This window comes from Porites lutea, chromosome 2, assembly GCF_958299795.1.
Source record: "Porites lutea chromosome 2, jaPorLute2.1, whole genome shotgun sequence".
NCBI classification, from domain to species: Eukaryota; Metazoa; Cnidaria; class Anthozoa; order Scleractinia; family Poritidae; genus Porites; species Porites lutea.
Window position 1 is genome coordinate 16,913,515 of NC_133202.1, and position 23,670 is coordinate 16,937,184.

Sequence of the window (23,670 nt, forward strand, 5' to 3'; positions counted from 1 at the left end):
ACATACAGTCGAACCTCCATGTGCGACCACCTCTCGTTAGCGACCGCCAATCCAAAACACCAAAATTTTCGCAAGCAAAGCCTTACAGTTAGAACCTCTAGTAAGCGACCGCGACCACTTTTTGCGCCTGACGATTTATGATTTTCCATTGTTTTTAACCTTTTGTAATCGACCACTCGACTCAGTCTTTTATCTCTATTTTCGTTGTGTGCACTATGTTACTTAGAATATACGAAGAATTTTAGTGACAAAATGGAACTACACGTATCCTAACTTAGACATTGCACGCAATAAATTATCTTCTAAAAAGTAGATGTGCCAGGACCTCTTCTCGGAAGCGACCCCCTTGCGGTTCGATTCTTGTAAACGACGACCACCTCCCGTAAGCGACCAGTCTTTGAATTTTGGGTGGTCGCTTACGGGAGGTTTGACTGTATAACGAAAATAACATTTTTCATCCGTTTTCCTGTATCCAGACAAAAATGCAAACCGTCGCTAAATAAATGACCATTTTCTTCTCCTCTCTATGTTGTTTTGGGTAACATTGAGCAACACCTGAAGCAACACCAGTCCAGGATTACACCCGGTGGCTTATTCTCGTCCGCAGAGCCATTCGGCTTAATTTGTAACCGTCCCGACCACGTGACCAAGAAACGACGGGCTCTGGGGACGAGAATGTCGTTGGCATTTCAAGGGTTTTGTCCGACGTTACAGTAAGCTATGCAATTAAAGAATCGAAAAAACAAAACAAGTAGATTTAGGTAAAAACAATTCATTTATTGAAACACTGCAATATACAGATTGGACGTCATGACGCAGTAAGTGAGAAAAAAAACGAATATTAAAATCGATTGATCAAAAAGTTTATACTCTTATCTAAAAGTATAGCAACTGTTGTGAATTTGCAAAAAAAGACAAATTTATTGAAAAGAGCCTTAAATTTACAATATGGAAAATGTGCCATTCTAAAACAAATTAACTTATATTAAAAAAAAAATAGTTCAAAACGACACAAAAAGAACTGATAAAAACGGTAGTAAATTGAAAAACTAGCAGTTGAATTGACTTAAAACAGTTTTTGCTATTGCTCCATCTTTATTCTTTATCGGTCATTGCTAACGAACAAAGGGTGAGATCATTCAGTCTATTTTTCTATGGAAACCAAGTGGCCTTGTTCATTCAAGGGAAATGATCTCGAGGTGTTCCGGAATTGACAGGGAGGATCTTGCGAACACGATATCGGACAGGAATGCGTGGAACAAGATCATATTTCAGAGCATCCCAACCGAAAAGGCCGAATGATGAAGTTGATGATAATGATGATTTATTACGTCTATCAAACTCATCGGAGATTTTTTACCATCATTACAAAATACTTAGTAACCTTACTCATTTAAAATTTTCCTACTTTCCAAATATCAAATGCAAGCTTTCAAGACGTCTTGAAAATAACACGATTGGTAGATATATTAAATTTTGGTGTCTGCAAGATAAACTTTCACTACTTCTATTATTTAAAAAAATTTTGTCACTTTAATTTATGCTTCTTAGCAGATCAATGAAATCTGAAAAGGACAAGCAAAAACCAGTCAGACTTATCTGTGAGGAGAGAAGATATTTAAAAAAAATTATTTCCTCAGTCAATTATAGGGGAAATGTGTGTAGACTAGTCTAGATATTGATACAAGTGTTTTACGAGAACTCTTTAAGGCCATGATGTCAAAGTGTTCACCCTGAAATTTAGGTCAGCAGGTAAGGGACCATTCATGGTCAATAACAGAAAAATATGTGCCAGAAGTGCACTCTCCTGGAGGAGGGAGAGGGGGGTAGAAGATTGTAAAATCAGACGAAAAGTGTTTAATCTCTGTAAGCCAGCTAGGAGCGTAGATAAGCTTGATCTGTCAATCTCTTTACTCAACCAAAAAACTGATGGAGGAAAAGTCACCAAATCCTTAATATGCCTCGGTGCATTTTTTGGCTGGAATGGGCTTGGAACATGTAATAGTAGTGTCACCTAGCTTAAGAGGACTTATAGGAGTCCTAGATTCCTGACTGACAGTGCTGCAGGGGAAATCACTGATAGCTAGCTGTCGAGGGCACCAAGTCATTTGGAATCTAGGAGAAAGGTAGCCTGCAAGCAAGCTCTCCTATTTGGGCCAGCGAAGTGTGCCTCACGCTTTCTCGCGAGACTCGCCCAAATAGGAGAGCTTGCTCGCAGGCTAGGAGAAAGGCAAAAACTGCAACATTCAGTGTGCGTGTACATGCTAACTCAGTATGCCAATGTAGCAATATTAAAAACATAACACACTATCCGCACAAGTTGGGAGCTAGGGTAGCCTGTGTACCAAAACATTACTTTTAGCTATAGTATAACATCAGTCAAACCTATATTAAGGAAACCTGTATTTAGAGGTCAACCTCTATTATTAGTGATCAATTATGTTTTTCTTACGTCCAGTGAATCATCTCCCTGACCTGTATTTAGTGGTCACAGTAACCTTTTCTGAGGTCCCAACAAATTGTCTCACCGCTATGTTGAACCATCAATTTGCCAATGCCTTACCATAAAAGTGCAATAGATACACTGTACATTGCATAATTTATTGATCTCTTACTTTCTTTCCTTGGCAAAAGAGGAGGTAGAAATATTGTAGGTAAAAATCCATTCCAGATGCTGAAAGGGTCACACTATCAAATAATGTTATCCACACCTTGGCTTGGTCTCATCAAATAACACCCTTCTTGATCTGCATTTTTCCTTATATCAGACGAAAGCTAATTCCAGTAAATACCAGCTATTCTAAGACAGAATATCAACCCTTTCCACAGTTTCGCCTACAAAATTTTTCTTCAAATACCATTAAAAACAATTTTACAATAGCTGTCTGCAGGGAAAAAAGTGGATTGTTAAACTGATGCAAAATGTACAAAGTTTCAACAGTTCCAAGCACTATTCGATGTGAAATATTATTGTCAGTTGTCAATTTGCCTAATTTTAGCTTCCAAGGTAATAGAGTGGTTTTCGTTTGAGTGTCGTAAAACCAAAACCAAAGTAATTACTCTGGCCAATCACATAGGACACAGACAATACATTGAACCAATCAAAACTCGAAGTAATTACATGTGGCTGACACAAAGCGCGGGAAAATGCATGCGAGCGCGTCACAATTGGCTTTGGTTTTACTTCTGATTGGATGAAAAGGTGGCGCGAGTCTTTTAAGCCAATCGCATCGTGTAGAAAGTGCAAAACCAATTACTTTTCGACACTCAAATGAAAACCGCTCTAACTTTATGCAATTATGTTAATCACTTCATTTTGAGCTTATTTTCTTGATTTTTCCTGCACACGACCACCTCCCGTAAGCAACCACTTTCAGGGGCACCCAACGACTGTTTTCTGTAAAATATCTGTTCGGAGGAGCAAAATATTGCCTAAAATTTTCTATAATATTACTTGAGGACCGTTAAAAATTTCTAGATGACCGTTATATTCATGTACAATTTTCGAAGCTCATCTAATAAATTCCCTACGATTTTCTGAAGTTTAATTTTTCACATTGCACTCCCCAGAAAAAAAGAAACCTAAATTTTTTGATTGAAAAGTGTGATGGAGAGAGGAATCAGAAAAATTCCCTTTTTCGTAATACAATAAATTGCATCTAAAATTTTCAGGAAAATAATATTGAAGCCCTCAAGTTCCCTTAGGATGACTGAACAGATGCAAATTTTATGGTACCGCTTAGAATGCATTTCTAGAGATCTAAGAAGTACTCAGGATAGCCTGAACAGTGTTTTCAGTATATGTAGGAGGATACTGTCTACCAAAGTGCCCCTGCACTTTCTCGTGCACCACGGGTGGTTAATTATGAGAGAGTTGACCGTACATGTATGTGGTTGTGACCAAGACAGTTACAAATACAGAAACAAAACTTGACAATACTAAAAGATAATTTTTCTTTACATAATTATTTCAGTTTACATCCTACTGATCATGCATAACTAAATAACTGAAAATCTTAAAAGGCACTCACCAACCTATCTGTGTGCAAGCATTGATGCAGTGAGATCTTCAGCTTAATTCTGCATTTTCCAATAAGGTTGAGTACTGTTGAAGTGTCCTTTCCAACTCAAACTGTCAAAAAAATAATAGAAACAAAAGAATTGTGGCATCCATGAAGTTCTGTGATTTCAAATTTTGAGGCAAGCAATTAAAAACAGCATAAATAGTTTAACATACCATAATTATATTGAATGATTTGGATTTGAATTCTCATTGGGGGCGGGTGTTATACAGAGGGTGTTAATTTGAGAGAAGCATCTAATATTATGTTAACAGCATAGAGGGGGCATTTACCAGATAAGAGGCATATATTTGGGAGTGGCATGGGTGTCTATAAGGTCATTTATAGTAACTGACTTTTTAAAAAGAACCAGATGGACTTTCAACTTACCCCTAGAGAATTGGCCCCAGAATCCTCGCCCCTAGCTTTCTAGGAATTATTTGAAAAGAACTAGAGCTTGAACAGTCTTTAGCTTTCAACTGACAGTTGAAAGCAAAAGGGGTGTATGTAGAGATTCCACTTGAAAGTAAAAATCTTAGGCCCCGTCCACACGTTTCCAGATGTTTTTTAATCCTCAACTTTTTCTCTGCAGATTTGGCTTCCAACCACATATATCTGATGAATCCGGCAGACAAATTTGCAATTTTTTTTATCTACTCTCCAGAGTGGAAACTTTTGAATACGCTGTGAATCCAGAATCGTGTGGACGATAAAAACAGGATACTCGCTGATTTTTACTATGTTTTCAAAACAAATCCAAGGGGTCTACACCTAAATTTTTGCAATTCAATAATCACTGTCCAATTCTTTTTGCTGTTGATTTTACCATGCTTTCAAGACAAATCCATACCAGATTATGATATTAAACTAACTTACTCTCTACAGACTACTCACCGCCAATTAAAATATTTGGCAATTAGCCTCCAATCTCCAGACGAATTCAGTCCCAAACCTCATATAAAAAGTGCCTCCAAGGCCAAAGGTTGTCATCTGCAAAGATTATTTAAAGTTTGCTCTTAAACGAATACTAGATTGTGTTGATGAATTTTCACGAGTTTATCACGAGACGTAAACTTGTCAAAAACAGTTTGCCCCGTTAGTTAGGGAAGTATTTTCACATTTTAAAAGTTTACATTATTTTGAAATTGGAGACTGATTGTGTTTCATCGCCCGCCACGCGCACGCAAACTAATATGCATAGATGATCATGCAAAAAAGTGATGACCTTTGGACTTGAACATAATTGATCCCACCTAGATTTCGTTCTCTTCAATAAAAAATTAATGGACTTTCAAGTCATAAGCTTAAATATTACCCTTGAGTTTAAACTTTATAGCGAAAGGAATGAATAAAGTCTTACCTTTGACTGCCTTGAGGACTCTGAACAAAGGGGAAAATCACATGTTTCCGCTCGTTTAGAATCCCGTGGACATTTCGGGCCTTTGACTTAACAGACAGAAAATAAGATATGTAGCATAACAAAACGAAATACAATAGAAAAACTTGAAACAGATCGCTGTAATCACCGCTGATAACTGCTTGATCGCATTTTTGGAGCTCCAAGAACCCGGGACAGGTTACAGTGCACGGGAAAATCACGTGCTCGGTTATTGCGTTGTTTTCCATATATGGCGGATAGACAATAGACTTGAATTTGATTGGTAACGTCACCACCCTGACAGAATGTCAACAAAAACATTGAGTTTTCCCAAACGATAATTTTCTCCGCTTCGGCCAAGCTCTGTGTTTGCATTGCCAACGCTGTTTTGCTGTTTCATCCTCCAAAGGAACTGAAAGACTGTCCCTAGCAAGTCTGTCTTCAATCAGCGCACATTAGAGTGTATCAAGCTTTTATTTTTCCCAAAGGTTTAAACATATTCTTCAGAAAACGATAAGCGAGCCTGTCTTAAAATTTCTTGGCGGCAACCGGAATTTTCAAGAGCTAGCAATACTAACGAATTTTGGCGGGCTAAAACCTCATTCTAGGGTTAACAGGAAAGGTAAGTTAATATAAAAATAGGAGTTCTCTGATAAGAACGAGAAGAGAGGCAGCAAATGCTGTGGTGTTAGGTGTATTTTCTGTACTGCCAAATGGTTCGTTCCTTTCACATATCTAATTTATTTATTTATTTTTTTCTATTTTTCTTACAGCAAAAGCAGCATTACTTCAAGTCCATTGAATATTACTGGTCTAAAAAGAATTTTTCAAAATGTGGACGACAATTTCGAGCTACATTTGGGGCGAAGTAGATGAACAAATTGTCCCAGGTTGTTCTGTAGACGACACCCAAAGCGATGACGACTGGATTTTGGTGGACCTTCTGGAAAATAAAATTAGCGGTAAAAAGCTTCCTGTTTTCAGTGCCAACTTTTGCAAATATGTAATCGAATTTCTCCAGCAGGAAGTGCAAGGCCCGAGCTAGAGCAATTTTTCCTTTGGTACATAAAAATTAATTCGGGAAATCGATCGATGTGCACGTATTTCGTCACGAACTAAGGTGCATACTATCTGGGTTGCGCCACAGTTACATAATATTTTGTAATTTGCGCCAAAGACTTTTCTTATCTTACAGAATCGCTGAGTTAATATATTTCTTTAAGCAGGAGATGGAAAGGAGGCTTCGAAGCTTAAGTGCCAAATTGAGTTGGAAGAAAGCTGGTATGTTACCCCACCGCCGTGTTTTGAAGCGAGCGGGCTTTCCCCCGAAGCTTTGGAGTCGAGCCCGATGGAAGATTTGCTGATAGAGCATCCGAGTATGTCTGTGTACGGGGCAGGTGTTAGACAGCCGTCTCCTTCTCCTTCCTCGTCTTCCAGAAGCACAAGCGCCCAGAGGACCGAGGAACGAGCCGAGGTAGAAAGACGAGAGCCGCGGCGAACCGTCCAATTTCAAGCGCAGCTCGAAATGATTGAGAAGAGGAGGCAAACCGAACCGCCGAAACAGGGAAGCATTCGACCGAACAAAAAGAACTTAAAAAAACAGAACATGGTTCATTTTCAAAACAATTCTAGAAGTAAGCGAAATAAGAAGCGTAATAGAATGTTAGGAAAACATATAGGAGTTCACGGCAAAAGAGGTTGCTGACCTTCGCTGTAAAATAATTAAAATTCGAGGGCTAGGGCGACGCTACGGGATTATACAGTGAGGTCTAAGTCCAATATGTAAATATTTAAACCTTTCTTATTTATATTATTGCAGAGGTTAGAACTAGTTTTGCCGTGTGTGTCTTTCTTTTTTCCAAAGTAGTACTTTCTCCTTGTTAAAGGAGGATTCTAACTTAACGTGATCCTTGCAGCCAAATACAGGGTTCAATTTCTTAGATAGCATGAGGAGAGAACATCTTCCAGCTATGCAACTTAATTTATGTACTATGATATATATTCTTAGAAGACTATTGTAAATTGTCGATTTTATTTTTCCTATACGAGAAAAAGACAAAAAAAGTATAAAACAATTTTTAAAATATAAGAGGAAAAGAAATCAAATTTCATGACATGACTCATACATTGTGAATGAATAGAACTTTTTATTTAGGATATCGTGAGATTTGAATAAAGGAATTTCAAACAGTTTGTTTTTATCTTGAATTTCCGAACAACAGGTAATAGTGTTGTCAATTGAATGACAAACCTGGCCATCTTCTGCTGTTACGGGGATAAAAATTTATTTCATTAGCGATTGAATTACAGCAAAATTGTACCAAATATGACACAGATTTGGCTTGAATTCAAAATATTGGCAATTTTAGTGGGTGGTATATGTTTACCCGCAAAAACGCCAATGAAATCATGTTATTAGTGCACATCAGACTTAGCTATAAACAAATTTTGCCAAAAAATATTTTCCTACGGGTTTGACATTTTCCTGGAAGTAATATGTTCGAATTACACCTAAGTAACAACTAGTTTACAATTTTTTACGGTAATATTTCAAAGACTTTAAATACATGATAGACTAGCCTTAATTGATCATACCTCCTTGAGCCTGCCACAAAAATAAACATTAACACCACTATACTAAGATAGACCGAAACGGTGTCCAAAACCGACAGCAGTCCATGCTTTCTGTGGCTGTAGGCATATGAATATATACTGGGAAAATATTATAATTTATTATAATATTAAAAGCAACAATACTAAGGTTATCTAAATTTTATTTTTAAATGAACTATATGCTGAATAAACCTAGTGAAAGAACAAGGGAGTAGAGTTTCAGTTATCAAAGAGTTAATTTATCTTAAAATAATAAATCCAGCTCACTAGAAACACTGTCAAAGAGGGTTTTCTTGCTCAATTAAATAATTTAAGACACAAGAACATTATCATTTGAATCAGCAATTTTCTTACCTTGTTAAAATTTCAGTTATGTTTGCTGTTATTTAAGCAAGGTAAACCAACTACTTGTATTATTGAATTTCATAAACCACATCTGTATCTTTGCATCATTTCCAAAATTATACTGTCATTTATGATAATTATATTAACATGTTTTTTGTTTGTCTTGAAAAGACTGAACACTACTTACCCAGTTAATACTACATATGTTTTTAACAGTCATTAGTGGCCTACAAAAGCTCTTAGAATTAAGTTTCAAATCCAGCCAAATATTCTTATTGACATAAATATTGTATATACTGGTATTTATAATCCTTATAACCCTTAGTGGTGTCTTTACCACAAAGGAAAAATATTATAAAATGATTGTGTTTTAGTGATAATGCCCTGAAAAATGAGCACTATGATAATGATAGGGTAATACAAATGACTGACTTAAAACACTGGTAATGTCTATTAGGTAACTGCAACTCTAACTAACCAATGGTAAAAATATTCAAATGAATAAAACAACCTGAAAAACACTTTTACAATAACTATTTTGAAGACAGCACTGTTGATTGCAAGTCCCACGAGCCTACTTCATAGAAAGTTGAGAAAAATGACTAAAAATAGCAGCGATAAAAAGAGGTGCCCATCAATAATTTAACATGGACCTGACTGTATGTGTGGCAAATCTATAAAACTCACAAGGCCCTGCAGGGTGCATTCCAAAATCTGTGCAGAAGGTTTCCATCAAGATTTTCCTAAACAAACATAAATGAACTTTACAGGGGAAGAGGATCCAAAGGAGTAATTAACGAGGCCCTCTTAGGAGGGTGGTAAAGGGTATTTTCATGACTCGTGATCAGCCCTTTTTTTCCGCTTAATTATTGGCTGATTATTCCTCGTCAGTTGTAATTTTTATAGTGAAGCTTGATTTTGCAAAATTATTTTCCTTGAAACAAGGTTTTTCATGAACCATGATTTTTCATCAACTCTGAATTTTCTGAGTTTTATTTTTCGTGAATTGTGAAATGACCATCCCATGAAACATGATCTAGACCCCCCTTTACCACCCTCTCTTAGGTAGGTTCAATGTATGTCCCTTGTCTGAATTTCAAAACGTGACGTTTTTGTGTGTTGGGGAGGAAGCAATGCTGTTGTTGGCATCTTACTAAGTTGTATTTGTGCTTTTCTCTGTCAAGGTGGCAGTTTCAACCCATCTTTGTGTCGTTTGCCGCTATTTCTGCTGTCCTATGACGCTGTTTTAAGGCCATATTGCTTGTCAGAATTTTACTGTAGCAGGACCTCATTAATCATTGGTTGTCAAACAAACAACCATGTAACTTGCTGGGTGTAAAAAATGGTAAATTTACTATAAAAGTCATACTTATTGTCGTTTTTATAGTAATGAAATATTGCTTTTTGGGGCTTTGACGTCTGTATCTCATGGCTAATGGACCCCATTTTCATCTAGGAAGCTAAGGGTCCTTAGAGGCTTATAAATCTTAGCCAAAAGAATGTTCTAAACTTGTGTCATGTCAAAATCAAGAGGTTTTATGGGGCTGCTTTAAGAAGCAGATCCAGAAAGTGAGGTTGTATTTAATGGAAGGGGGAATTAACACTCTCCGGTTGAAATGGAAGTATGTATGGTTCAAAAAGTCTCGAAATTTGCCCAGCAATTTTCCAGACCTGGAAAAAGTCTGGAAAATGGAGTAAAGTCCTGATTTTTTTTTTCAAATTTAGCCACTGAAATTTTTTCATTTTGGTCAAATCTTATTCAATCTTACCCATATGTTTGCAGTGCATCATGAACAAAGCTTTAAGACGGAATCCACCAGGAAATTGAGAAATTTAAAGTTTCAGTGGACTAAAACCTTGTACCAGAATAATTTAAACATGCATAATTATTGCATTCTTTTTTGCATTTTTCAAGGGCTAAAGATGTAATTAGTCATCTGTAATAACACCAAACAAAATTTCTTATGGGACGCCAAGAAAATGAATGTCAAATTTCACAAAATTGCATCTTACACATGAGATTTTCAGAAATTTACCTGTGTTTTCACAATTATTGTGAAATTTGACATTCATTTTCTCGGACTCGCATGAGAAATTTGACAATTTGAAATATCACTCATGGTATTTATGCCAAAAATATTAATATCACAACTAATCATGCTATCACCTATATACTAATATAATAGGTGACAAATTACTCCTTAATTTTGGCGCGAAATTTCAGCGTTAATTTGTAATTTTACATGTGAAATTACCAAATTGCCATGGCAACCTGCCGTACGTCTCCGTGTCAAGATGGCGACGAAGTTTTAAAATGTCATGAATGAAGATGTTGGGGCATAAAAAGACGCTTTAGAAAACCTGAACACACGAAAGAGCACATCAAGAAGGATTGTTAGAGGTATGTTGTGGAAAAATTCTGAAAACTTAAGCCAAATTTTAGCTCTAAATGTTTGAGAGAGTGGAGTTCACGATCCATCGATACGATCCAGGATAAACAAGTCAAAAATCCGCGATTGCTAACGTAATTCGTCATCCATGATATTAATAGGTAATCAAATGGTATACTCGTGAAATTAGCGAATAATTTCACTTGCGTTTTGTCCAAATCCTAATAATTATAAGGATTTGGACAAAACGTGCATGAAATTATTCCCTAATTTCACTCGTCACCATTTGATTACACATACTAATTTGTAATTACACATGAGAAATTACAAAATTGCCATGGCAACATTCCTTATGTGTCACTGCCAAGATGGCGGCAAAGTTTGTTGATACTATGAATGAAGATGTCAGGGCATTAAAAGATGATTTAGTAAACCTAAACACCTGATCATAAGAGAGCACATCAAATTGGGAAAATATCAGAATTTGGACAAAACTTGTGTAAAATTATTTGCTAATTTTTACGTGTCAACATTTGATTACACATATACAGACGTACTAATCTCTTAATTTGTAGGTTAAATCAAAATTAGAGTGAAATCAAATTTGACCTCTGCCATTAAAATGCCACTGATCATTTTAAATCATTTGCCATATAATTTATTTTATTTGTTACTATAATTATTACTACCAAATGAATATTAATTCAGTGTTATTTCAATAAATACAGAGTAAGTACTGTACAATTAATAGACTTGCATTGGTGAAAAAGTTTCTAACTAAACAACTATGATTAAGCTATATAAGAACTTAGAAGACAGCATACAAAAGGACACTGAACCTAAAATTTTCTTCCCTTTACTACAGTACATAGTCAATTATTTGCAGTGTTAATAAATATATGACAGCACTGTTTTCCTGGTAAGTTGCTACATGTATTATTTAAAGGAGAATGATCCACAGAAAAGAATATTATAAATTGTAAAGAATAGTAAATAATGGTTTATGTAGATGATAGTGCTGCCTTTAATCTGTTTTAATTTTTGTATTCCTCCTTTAAACTGACTGTAGAAATTTAAATTCTGTTTGTACTCATATTTTCATGCATGTACTAAAGCCGTATTTTGCCATATTATTATTAACATCATAATGTTGAAAATACAAAATTGGCAAAGGGAATGAATATCTCGTAAAGACTAGAGCAAAAAACAACAGATAAAGTGTGATGGTAGAGCAACAGGTTTCAAATAATTAAGATGGTGAAACAGGAGTAGAAAAATGTACTGTCATTTAAAGTATTATTTTAATATCTTACAATTTAATGGCTGGCAAAACAGGCAAACTGCAGGACTTATTTTAAAATTTGGATAACTTTTCAGATAATTTATTAAAAAATTATATTATTCATATTAAATTTCACAATTTTAATATCATAGGTGACGAGTTACTCCTTAATTTTGGCACGATATGATCCAGGATAAATATGCCGTGAAAAATCCTTGATTGCTAATGTAATTCGTCACCCATGATGTTAATAGTAATATTAATATTTAATAATATAATTTAATATTTAATTTTGATATTAATCAAATAGTATTTTGTCTAAATCCTGATACGGTAATTTCCTGAGCCTTTAGGCAGGGGAAATTATTAGGATTTGGACAAAATGTGCAATAAATTATTCTCTAATTTCACTCGTCACCATTTGATTACATATGCTAATTTTGATCACTTGGTGTTCTTTTTGTGAGAATCAACTTTTGCAATGGTACTCACGAAAATTTTTGGGAGTAATGTAATAAATTAGTCAGTCTCATTATTATTTGTTACCTATTTTCTTATTCGTTCTATCTTTGACATAAAACTGCGCACCCTGTCAAAGCAGACTGGATTTGACCAATTACCATCCTCTTTGAAGTGTGACCCAACAATCATAGCATTTGCTCCAAGGTATTGTCCCATATTACCATCGTCTACTCCTGAACCAATCAGAACAGGAATATTGACTGACTCCTTAACACACTGCACTTCCTTTAAGCTTGTGGCTTCCCCTGTTGTCTTCCCTGTCAGGACTACTCCATCAGAAAGAAAAAACTCAGCAGCCTGAGCTGTCTCCATAATATTAATGTCAGAAGTAAGATAGTGTGAGCTATGAAAAAAATTATAATAAAAACCAATGTTATTGTTATTATTATAACAAATTATTGTTATTAATAATTTATTATTATCTTGCAACTTGATATCTTGCTATGGAGGCAGTATAAGTATTATTGTAAGGAACAAACATGACCCAGCAGAAGACAAAGAGGTTATGTTTGAGCTCTGAAAACAATGTGAGGTGGAGAAGTCCGGACACATCTACTTTTTCGGAAATTTTACAACATATGTAAATCCAGATAGATAGATAGATAGACAGATAACTTTATTTAAGGTGACTCGACCCAGTTTTTTTTGGGGGGTACCATCCTACTTTGAAGCTCTCTGGTATCCCCACCTTTACTTTTATCATAAGTCTAACACATAGAATGGATAACATATAGATCAATCTACAATATAACATAAAATTTTTGACGATCGGAGTAAATGTCACGTGGTTATAATGCCACGCCCCTTTGAGGTCTGAGTAGAAAATCTGCTGTTGCCGGCATTTTTTCGTGAAAATCTCTCGGCTACACATAGTGTGCATTAGTGCCTTGCGCTGAACAGAGTTTCACCAAATTCGCAAAGACCCAATTCGAGAAACTCAGCGGTTTCCAAATTTAGGTCATAATTTATGCAAAAATGATAAGCAAACTTTACACGGATTATATCTAATAAACTATGAGATTCATCCCTTTATTTTGGGCATCGTTATAACAGATGGGTCCTTGCAAGTCAGCAAAACGCTTTAGGGCCTTGTAAATGCGCGCGATTTTGAGCAAAGCAAACATATAAAAATTATAGTTTTCGCTATTTGTTGACGTTTGTCAGCGTTTAAGAGTCCTTCTCACGAAAAAAGCATTTTCTTAAAAATTCGTAGTTTTTTTTCCTTCAAATTTTTTCAGGGCCACAATTGATTAACTAACTACCCGGACTCTGAATTTCATGGTCGTTGAAAAACTGTGACATTATCTTCTATAAGCCCAAACTTGAGTAAACATTGAAGATTTTTAGCGTTTTGGCTGATTTTGTGCTTTGGGAGTTGTCTATTGTTTCTAGTCTGTCATGATACAGCATTCTTGTTCAGCACGCGTGCAATGACCGCGCTTGGCTGACTTCCGAATGCTCACCGAGATATAATAATTTTCGGTACAGTGAGACAGGCCATCGCGCGATACATACAGGTTTAACTAACAATTTTTAATCAATTCTCGTGCTTCTTGTGCCTTTGCAAAAAATCAAGAAGTGCTACACAGTAAATCTACTTACTATTACAAAAATATCATTTTTTTCATAGGTTTAATGCAAGCCAATAATTAAACCAACTCGTGATGGGAATATCTCGGTGAGCATTCGGAAGTCAGCCAAGCGTGGTCATTGCACGCGTGCTGAACAAGAATGCTGTATAATGACAGACTAGAAACAATAGACAACTCCCAAAGCACAAACTCAGCCAAAACGCTAAAAATCTTCAACGTTTACTCAAGTTTGGGCTTATAGAAGGTAATGTCACAGTTTTTCAATGACCATGAAATTCAGAGTCCGGGTAGTTAGTTAATCAATTGTGGCCCTGAAAAAATTTGAAGGAAAAAAAACTACGAATTTTTAAGAAAATGCTTTTTTCGTGAGATTGACTCTTAAACGCTGACAAACGTCAACAAATAGCGAAAACTATAATTTCTATATGTTTGCTTTGCTCAAAATCGCGCCCATCTACAAGGCCCTTAAGCGTTTTGCTGACTTGCAAGGACCCATCTGTTATAAGGATGTCCAAAATACAGAGATGAATCTCATAGTTTATTAGATATAATCCGTGTAAAGTTTGCTTATCATTTTTGCATAAATTATGACCTAAATTTGGAAACCGCTGAATTTCTCGAATTGGGTCTTTGCAATTTTGGTGAAACTCTGTTCAGCGCAAGGCACTAATGCGCACTATGTGAAGCCGAGAGATTTTCACGAAAAAATGCCGGCAACAGCAGATTTTCGACTCAGACCTCAAAGGGGCGTGGCATTCTAACCACGTGACATTTACTCCGATTGCCAAAAATTTTATGTTATATTGTAGATTGATCTATATGTTATCCATTCTATGTGTTAGACTTACGATAAAAGTAAAGGTGGGGATACCAGAGAGCTTCAAAGTAGGATGGTACCTCCTAAAAAAAACTGGGTCGAGTCACCTTAAACACGGTTAAAATTCCTTCAGCATGTACAAAAAATCTAAGATCTATTATACCTACCTAAACTAACTCTAATTCAAAATATATTCATAAAATTTAACTACCTAGCTATTTACAAATAAAAGCTGCTTTTCAAGGATGCCGTGTAAAACTGTATTAATGTATGATCTCATTCAAAACTGCTGCGACACAGTTTGCGTTTAAAATCATGTAGAGAATCTGCAGATCTTAAATCATGGGATAGGCTGTTCCACAACTTAGCTCCGCTATAGGAGAAACTTTTCTTTAAATAATTGGTACGGGGCAGTGGAAGGACAAATTTATTTTCAGTATTCCTCAATCGATAAGAAGTTATTTTGTCACGAGATACAAATTTAGATGTTAGATAGTCGGGAGTCATCCCATGTACGATTTTATACATCATAATAGCTGTCGATACTTGTCTTTGGTGTTTAAGCTTACGCCAACCAAGTGCCAGGAACAAATCGTCCACATTACAATCAGAATTAGCGGACATTAGAATACGGGCTGCACGATTTTGGAGCCTCTGCAGCTTATCGGAAAGACCAATGCCACAGTTGCTCCATACGACATTACAGTAATCAAAATGCGGTTGAATCAAACTTTCGTAAACATTAATTAATAAATTGAAAGGAATAAGATGTCGTATTCTTTTAATTGTACCCAAAGCAGAAGCAATCTTTTACAAATTCTCTGTATGTGGCATTCCCAGCTTAAGTTTTGGTCAATATGCACTCCAAGAGATTTTGCCGTTGACACTTGCATCACGGGATGGTCGTTTATCATAAAAGAAGGAGTTTCAGAAAGCTTTGATAGCTTCTGCCTCGACCCAACTAACATAAACTCAGTTTTAGTCAAGTTAAGGGTCAGTTTGTTAGCCGATAGCCATATATACACCTTGTTTAAATCGTCGTTAACGCAGTCATTTATGAGTTTTAAATCTGCGCTGGCATAGGTTAGGCTGGTGTCATCGGCATACATTCTAGGTTGTGAAAAATGCAAGCAATTAGGTAGGTCATTAATATACAGTAAAAACAATAAAGGTCCAAGAATTGTTCCCTGGGGAACACCACATGTAACTAATTTTGGGTTTGACATTGAGCAATTAATTTCGCAAGTTTGGGTACGATTGTTTAAATACGAAGTAAACCATTCGTGACAGGAACCACGTAATCCATAATATTGTAATTTCATTAATAAGATATGATGATCAACTGTGTCGAAAGCCTTTTTTAAGTCTAACAAGACAACGGCATTGACAAGGGCACGATCAACGTTCACTGCCCAGCTATTGGTAGCTTCGAGTGATGCGGTTACAGTAGAATGTAAAGAACGAAATCCAGGTTGTTTCTAAGAGTTCTTCTCATTTCTCTGGGTAGCGTAGCACATGCCCTGAACATAAAAATGAAAACTATTGTATCAGGTGTTTGCTTAGAAGAGGTTAAATACAATGGCAAATTCTAAAACCATCATCCTTAAAAGTAGTCCCAGTCTCTTACAAAAGGTGGTCGTTTACAAGAGGTTCCAACCATAAGGTTTTCACTGGGAAACTTTTGGTGTTTTGAATAAGTGATCACTTATGGGAGGTGGTTGCTTACTAGCTGGGTTCCACATGGAGGTTCGACTGTACATGTGTTTTTCTCCTAATTGTTGTTACAGCTATCCTAGAGGACATTTTTTCTAGCTTGGATGACTCAAGAACGATAAAAATTAATTGATAAAGAAATAGCCTAGCTAATCTCTTCTTAAATGTACCTGTGCTTTTTCTTGATATCTGTGAACACTAAAACATCATCTGCCTCAATTTGTTTCCTGTATCTGAGAATTTCACCAGCATCAGAGTTCATTGTTCCTTCATCAGCAATATGAGAGAATACAAATCCTTCAGCACGAATAAAATCCAAGCCAGCTGCTTTTGCCACTGCAAGTGCTTCCTTATTTGCTCCTGCTAAAATCTGCACGCCACAAGGCAAATTCTTCACCTCTTTTTTGACTTCATTACATATAACACTCATAGAGGCCACAATTTCTGATCCAACTTGTCGATTAAGATATGGGATGTCATGCATGTTCTCTAACATTATGGCATCCTATTCAAATAACAGACAAACAGTTAGGCATCAACGAGACCTGGATCAGATCAACTGTTGTGGCTCGTTTTTAAGACAAAAGTTGGGGTATAGGGTTACAGGGGTTGAAGTGATCCAGTCTGATGAAAATTTGGCAACAGCCCATACAGTCAATCCTAAATACAGCAGGGCTTCTGATAGGTTGTGGAGAAAAAAGTCAAATTTCGCAGGATTTTTAGGGACAAATTCATGGAAAAATTGGCAAATTTTGCGGAAATTTTCAGGGCAAACACCGCTGAGTAGCAATAAGTAAAAAACTGCCAATTTTGTGGTTACTTTCAGGGCAAATTTGCTAGAAATCAATCGGTTTTGCGCTGATCAGACCAGTGTTTTTAACGTTTTTCTAACAGAGGTCAAAATTTGCTCTTTCAACAACAGTAGGCTCCAGAAATGAACCAATAGCAAAGCCTTCAACATCATGGCTAGTGCCCAGTTTTTCGCAACGTAATCTACACCTGGTAATTTCGGGACGTTGTTTGCATGTTTCAGAGACGAAGTTTCAAGAAAAATTTGCAAGTTTGCTGCAATTAAATAGCCCCAATAGCTGAGATAAGTTTCAAATATGCTGTACAGACATGTATTTGATAAGATTTCTACCGAATTTCGCGGTATTTTGCATGTTTTTGTGAATTTCACAGGATTTCGCGGATTTACCTGAACAGAAAACAAAAGCAACTAGCAAAGTAAGTTGAGCTGTGGACTGGGGAGGGGGAAGGGCAGTGCTGCCCGCTCTCCTCCCCAGACTAACGCTCGGTTCGCTTTGCTTGATTTTTTTTTTTTGTCATTTTTCCCACCACGGAGCCTGATTCCAAACTACAGTTCAAACAGTTCATGCAAGATCACAAAGGCAAATTCTTACCACACCAGCATTTTTGTAATGAGTTGCATCCTTGCAAGCCATGTTTATTATTTCTGTCATTGAGAGGTGATTTCTTGGGGTGCCTAAATAGACCATTACAAAACATTAGGCAAAGGGAAAGCCTAGTAAAATAAGAGTTTCAGAGTGTCTGCTGTTAGCCTTAATGAATTTATAAAAAGGAAATATATCCTTTACGATCTTAATCTTATTTCCCAACTACAGAATGGCATAAAAAGTCTTGAAAAGGCCAATTTTATACAGTGTATACGGTATTAAAAGCTTAAAATATACAGTTCTGAATTCACGCTTTAGACCAAAGTATTAACACGAGGAAATGCTAGGCAGGAGATCAGCAACCTGTGACTTTTTTTCCAAACTTCATGCCGCTTCCTGTTTTTAATTCAAATGGAGGTTAAAACCTGCAGCTGGTGAAACAAACGCCATGTGTTGTTTATACAGTGTAGCTGAGTGTAGGTAAGTTTACATATATAGCGAACGTTGTTTTCAGTGATTGGGTCCCTAATAAACGTTCGAACGTCTTAGCTATATCACCTGGTAGTGCTTGTACGTGAATCATTCCTATCACGACAGAGGATTTGCGGCCAAATATTCGAGAAAACTTGGCCATCGCATTTGCAGCCATGTTTCTTGTCGATCTTCCTGCATTTGAATCAGCCTCGCTTTCCTTCTTAAGAGTACCGGAAGTAAGCATGCCAAAATGAACTTCCGGTTTTACGCCAAAACAAGTACTGTTCGCAGCTGACACGCAGAAAATCATAAACTGAAACAAAGGGAATAAGATGTGTTCCTCAATAGTCTAGATCTGCTTACCGATTTCGATCGTTTGCGAGAAACGTAGATCTCACCGAATGGCCAATGCGTCGGCCAATTCAAGTCAGCAGCACTGACCTGTCGCTGTGTATGCACTTCATGTAACCGTGAATTTCTGTCTCCAAGAAAATGGCGTGCCTCAAGTTTAGGTTTGCGATCGATAGAGGAGGCACGTTCACGGACATTTTTTCAGAATGTTCAAACGGAGAAATCAAGGTTATGAAGCTGCTTTCTGTAGATGCTGCTTATCCTGATGCTCCGAGAGAGGGTATACGAAGAATTCTGCAACAGGTAGGACAAATCATGAATTTCCCCCGGGGGAGGGTGACGGGAATGCTCGTCGGAAAATTCAAATTAAACCCCTAAAAGGGGACCAATGTGGGTGTGGTTCAAGCTTAAACTGACCGCTAAAGGAGACCATACCAAAACATACATAACGGCGTTTTTTACGGCCCTAAGCGACACTTGAATGACGTTGTGTCTTGAACACCCTAAGCGAGATCTGCAATAGTTTACACCCCTAAGCGACACGACGAGCATCTCCGCCACTTTTATATGAGAGTCCTCCCGGGGCATTTTCTGTGGTCCCTAGGACACGGGGGGGGGGGGGGGGGGGGTCACGTATGGAAAGTTTGTGTACTAAGTAGAAGTGTTTCACTGAGGCCTTCAAACTCTTCAAACTCTGGCGCTCCTTGTAAGAAACAAACTTCTCATTTAGCTAACTTGCTGAAGACAATTTAGTGACCCTTATCATGACCCTGTTTTATTTCACGGTGCATACAAATCGAGTAAAGTATTTGACATCACAGAATCAGATAGTTCTTTAATGTAGACCGCACACTGCCAGCGTTCATCCCTCATTCAAGGCTTCCGGTCAAAAAAAAAAACCCCCCTTTCAAGATGCTTATTAGAGCGGTTTTCACTTGACTGTCGAAAGTAATTGAGGAATTGGTTTGGTTTTGGTTTTACTACGCCCTTTGGTTGGCTAGTGTATTTACTTTGGTTTTGGTTTTACGACAGTTAAGTGAAAACCACTCTAATGATGAAATTAAAACAGTTTCAGAGGCTGAAGGCTTCAGAAGCACACCTCCACCAAACTTCCCTTAAGGTCCACCCCCCCCCCCCCCTGGGGTTGCCACAAACACGTTTGATGGGACATTACCATATAGGCCAACTCTCCCGGATTATCCGGGAATGTCCCAGATATGACACCAATCTCCCGGTCCCCCATGTGGGTCACCATATCTCCCAAATAAAATCATCTCATAAATTTTTCTGTTCCTTAGTTTGGGATTTACCCAATATTTAGCTCAAAACTTGAATTTTTCTTTATCATAGTATCGTTTCTGGGGCATTTTTGCACCTAATTAGTCACTAACAAAGATTATTTCGGGCATCAAAACGATTATCGCGAATTTTGATAGTTTGTACCTCATGTAAGACATCATATGATGTCCTTAGTCATTCCCATATTTGTCCGGGGTGGGGAGGAGGGATTCAATGAATTTCTGGGGGGTATTGAAAAAGAGAGAGTCTCCAGATTTTAGATCTCCAGAGGTTGGCATCTCTGCATTACATGTTTGATGTTCCCGGAGGAGACAGGGGAGATAATCTACAAAGTTTTATACAGGCAGGCTCTGCCCTGAGGTCCATCCCCCTACCCTTCTATCTACCATTTTAGATGGAAAAGGTACCCCTTTCGTATGCCTTCTATAAATAAAAGGCCCCCCTTTTACATACCTAGTTCAGAACTTCGCATCCCTTTCAACTGCTGTAAGTGCACAGTCTTTAAAGTTTAAATAATTGAAAAAAAAAACTAGAATGTTTTTTTGCTTTTTCACAGCCATAAAATGCATCGGTTAGTCCTTTAGAGCCTTTTTACCGAGCAAAATGACAGAATTACCTTCTCAATCATATAGTACCAGAAACCTGAAAAAGGCACCCCTTTCGGGCGGAGTCTCCCCATATAGGCTATGATAGGGAGTAGCCCCCAGGGTAATGTGGTAATAAACCCAAAAGACAACCTGTCAGCTGGGAAAAGAAACAGTGGCTAGAAAGTCCCTTAGAAATTCCCTTAGCTGTAATATTTTCATGGATGACTGAAAGAGGGACATAAGAGCATTGGACACTTACATGGAGTCTTCCATCGTGAGTTATTAGTCAGCTGACTGTACAAGGTGGAGATACTTTGAACCACACCTCAGTCAGGGAAAGAGAAGCATGACGAACACAGTAGTAGAGAAGAAGGTATACAAAAAGAATCACAGCAACTCTATAAGAATGGAGACCATGTTCATCTGTGACCTATGCAGCAATGACTGTTATTCCTACCAAGTACTTTTATTCAGTTTGGTCTCTGCAGCTACAAAAGAGCAATGCTCCTGTGGAGCAGACAACCACGACAACTAGGATGTATCATCCATGGTCACTGACCGTGGGAGGACAACATTATTTTTGGGTGATACCCACAGTATTTAGAACATTATTGTAATATTAGCTAATTAATACTTTTATCCTGCTGTGTGTCAGGTGACTGGAGTAAAGATGCCGGCAGATGAGCCAATAGATCCTAAATACATTGACTGGATCAGAATGGGTACTACTGTTGCCACTAACGCTTTGTTGGAACGGAAAGGAGAAAGAATGGCGCTGGTTATTACTGAAGGATTTCATGATCTTCTCCACATTGGAAATCAAACTAGGCCACATCTCTTTGATCTGGTGAAATGATCTATGATTTATTTTTGGTAGCTTTACCTGACAACCCTTGCCCTTTCTTTAACAAAAAAATTGTGGCTCTAGGAAATATCTTCATCTAGGACAACTCACAGCCTCACATGCAGTTGTTTAAACCCTTGCTCCAAAATTTTTTTGTTTGGCCGTTATCGCTTTCTTGACTTATGTGAAAATATAGGCTGACTTGTAGTCTGAGGTATTGCTTGCATGCACCTGTTGTAATATCCTTTTTCTGTTCAGGAAGTGGTACAGGTCTTTATTCTATTAGGAGTAAAGCAATGAGCTCACTTAAGCTGCACAGGAGCTAGCATGTTAATTTCCAAATCACTGGTATTCTTCTTACTTCCCAGACTTTGATGTTAAGTGTAGAATGCTCTTAATTACCAACAAAAATATTGCTTGTTTTGCAATTCAACAGACAGCAACATGTCCAGAAGTTTTATATGATGATGTGATTGAAGCTAACGAGCGAGTCATTCTTGCACAAGAAAAAAGTGAAATTAAAACCCCAGATGGCAGCTATGAAGTTACTGCAAGCACAGGAGAGAAGGTTTAACAGTGTAAAGAATAATTTTAACTGTATCCCCTAAAAATAATAGTATAAATCAGTGCTGGATTCAAGCATCTCATCCAGACCCTTAATGAAAGGGGCGGGGAGAGGGAGGTGGCAGCCTCAAAAAAATTTCTCAGCCCTGCCGTGTTCAGTTTGGCCTGGAAATAAGGTTGGGGCCAAAGACACTGGCCTCCTCAGGCCTTTCCCCCTAGATATGTGTGGGTAAATGTTTCTATAGTTACTAAAATCCTTTGCGGTTTTTTGTTGCATTTGATTGGAATGAGTTCATTGTGGAACGAGATCCGAATTACACAGAGAAATGCCATAGATCCCATCCTGGGTGACTGTAGAGCTGCTCAGCTGTTTGTCAGCTGAGGGCTGGATGAAGTTGTTACATTGCAATGAGATTCCTAAGTAAAACAAGTTTCAGATTTCTATTGTTAATTCCATTTAATCTTTATATTAAAGAATAAATTATGATCAACCAATTAAAGAAGGCCAAGTTAACTTTGTTATACCAGACATGCTCAGTTATTCCAGTAAACTCAATACCTACTTTTCTTTAGCTTATAGTGTGGCAAACTTTGGATAAAATCTCACTTAAAAGGGATCTTCAGGTAAGACGTTAAATTTTTAATTTGTAAAGAGCAAAGTGCATTTAATTACTCTAATAATATCCTAGCTAGCATTGTGTTCTGTGTTCGAATGAATAAAGCACGGGTGCATTATTATTGCTTATGTACACACAACCTACATGGACCAAAAGGATAAAAGAATAAAGTAACAGAGTATGGTAGAAGTAACCATTCATACTACCACGCGTTTGAAGAATTTATAATCAATCATAATATTCTTTCCCATCTTCACTATTGTCTGTGCAGATCAAGGCATCCAGGATGTTTCTTAGGAGGGGGTGCACCACTAAGGAATGGTGTAACCAACTGGTGATGAGGGCTTTTGACTGGGCAATAACATAATAATTATGAACTCCTGAGAATACATATCAATGTATCAACCATATCAACCTCGTCTTATGTTTTACTGTAACACTAATAAACCACAAATAGTTTATTTTTGCATAATACCAGATGTATTAGAAAGCCACAGGTCATCTTAGAGGCAAGGGGGGGTGCACCCTCTGCACCCTTCCCCTAGATCTACCCCTGCATCACTATGGGCCTCTACAGTCTCTTTCTTTCAAACCTCTTTACTCAAAATGCAGTTTTCAAAACATCAAAAAGAGGCTAAGTAATGAAGTATAGAGAACAGTGTGGAGAATATGTTTGTTCATATTAGTTTAAGAGTTAATATTGGCTGTACCTTAATTATGTCTTATTGCAGAGAATATTGAATAAAGGAATTAGAAGCCTGGCTGTAGTGCTCTTACATTCTTACATGTAAGTATCTACAACTTCTACTCCCTAAGGCAACTAA

The 23,670-nt window shown here is 37.2% G+C and overlaps 3 protein-coding genes across 4 annotated transcripts in view; 2 read left to right on the forward strand and 1 right to left on the reverse strand.

The window, feature by feature from the left end:
- Window positions 1-5,819: 5,819 nt before the first annotated feature.
- Window positions 5,820-7,629, forward strand: LOC140927895 (uncharacterized). Of its 2 annotated transcripts, none has more exons than XM_073377595.1 (3): window positions 5,820-6,061; window positions 6,213-6,401; window positions 6,663-7,629. In XM_073377595.1, exons 2-3 carry the CDS (start codon window positions 6,272-6,274, stop codon window positions 7,142-7,144), a joined length of 612 nt encoding a protein of 203 aa, XP_073233696.1. In that variant the 5' UTR covers window positions 5,820-6,061; window positions 6,213-6,271; the 3' UTR covers window positions 7,145-7,629. The 2 variants fall into 2 exon arrangements, with proteins under 2 accessions (XP_073233696.1, XP_073233697.1); XM_073377596.1 differs by having other exon boundaries at window positions 6,666-7,629.
- A 3,826-nt stretch (window positions 7,630-11,455) lies between these two features.
- On the reverse strand, window positions 11,456-18,814 carry LOC140926686 (uncharacterized protein F13E9.13, mitochondrial-like). Its single transcript, XM_073376399.1, has 4 exons — window positions 18,669-18,814; window positions 18,117-18,199; window positions 16,884-17,218; window positions 11,456-12,934 (listed from the first exon to the last, which is right to left on the reverse strand). The coding sequence occupies exons 1-4, from the start codon at window positions 18,757-18,759 to the stop codon at window positions 12,616-12,618; spliced, it is 828 nt and encodes a 275-aa protein (XP_073232500.1). The 5' UTR covers window positions 18,760-18,814; the 3' UTR covers window positions 11,456-12,615.
- Window positions 18,815-19,076: 262 nt separating this feature from the next.
- The window catches only part of LOC140925723 (5-oxoprolinase-like), a 33,203-nt gene continuing 28,609 nt past the window's right edge, over window positions 19,077-23,670 (forward strand). The window contains exons 1-5 of the mRNA XM_073375616.1: window positions 19,077-19,238; window positions 21,477-21,668; window positions 22,102-22,233; window positions 22,803-22,853; window positions 23,578-23,633. Of these exons, the coding sequence (XP_073231717.1) occupies window positions 19,077-19,238; window positions 21,477-21,668; window positions 22,102-22,233; window positions 22,803-22,853; window positions 23,578-23,633 (593 nt within the window). The remainder of the gene's footprint in view (window positions 19,239-21,476; window positions 21,669-22,101; window positions 22,234-22,802; window positions 22,854-23,577; window positions 23,634-23,670) is intronic.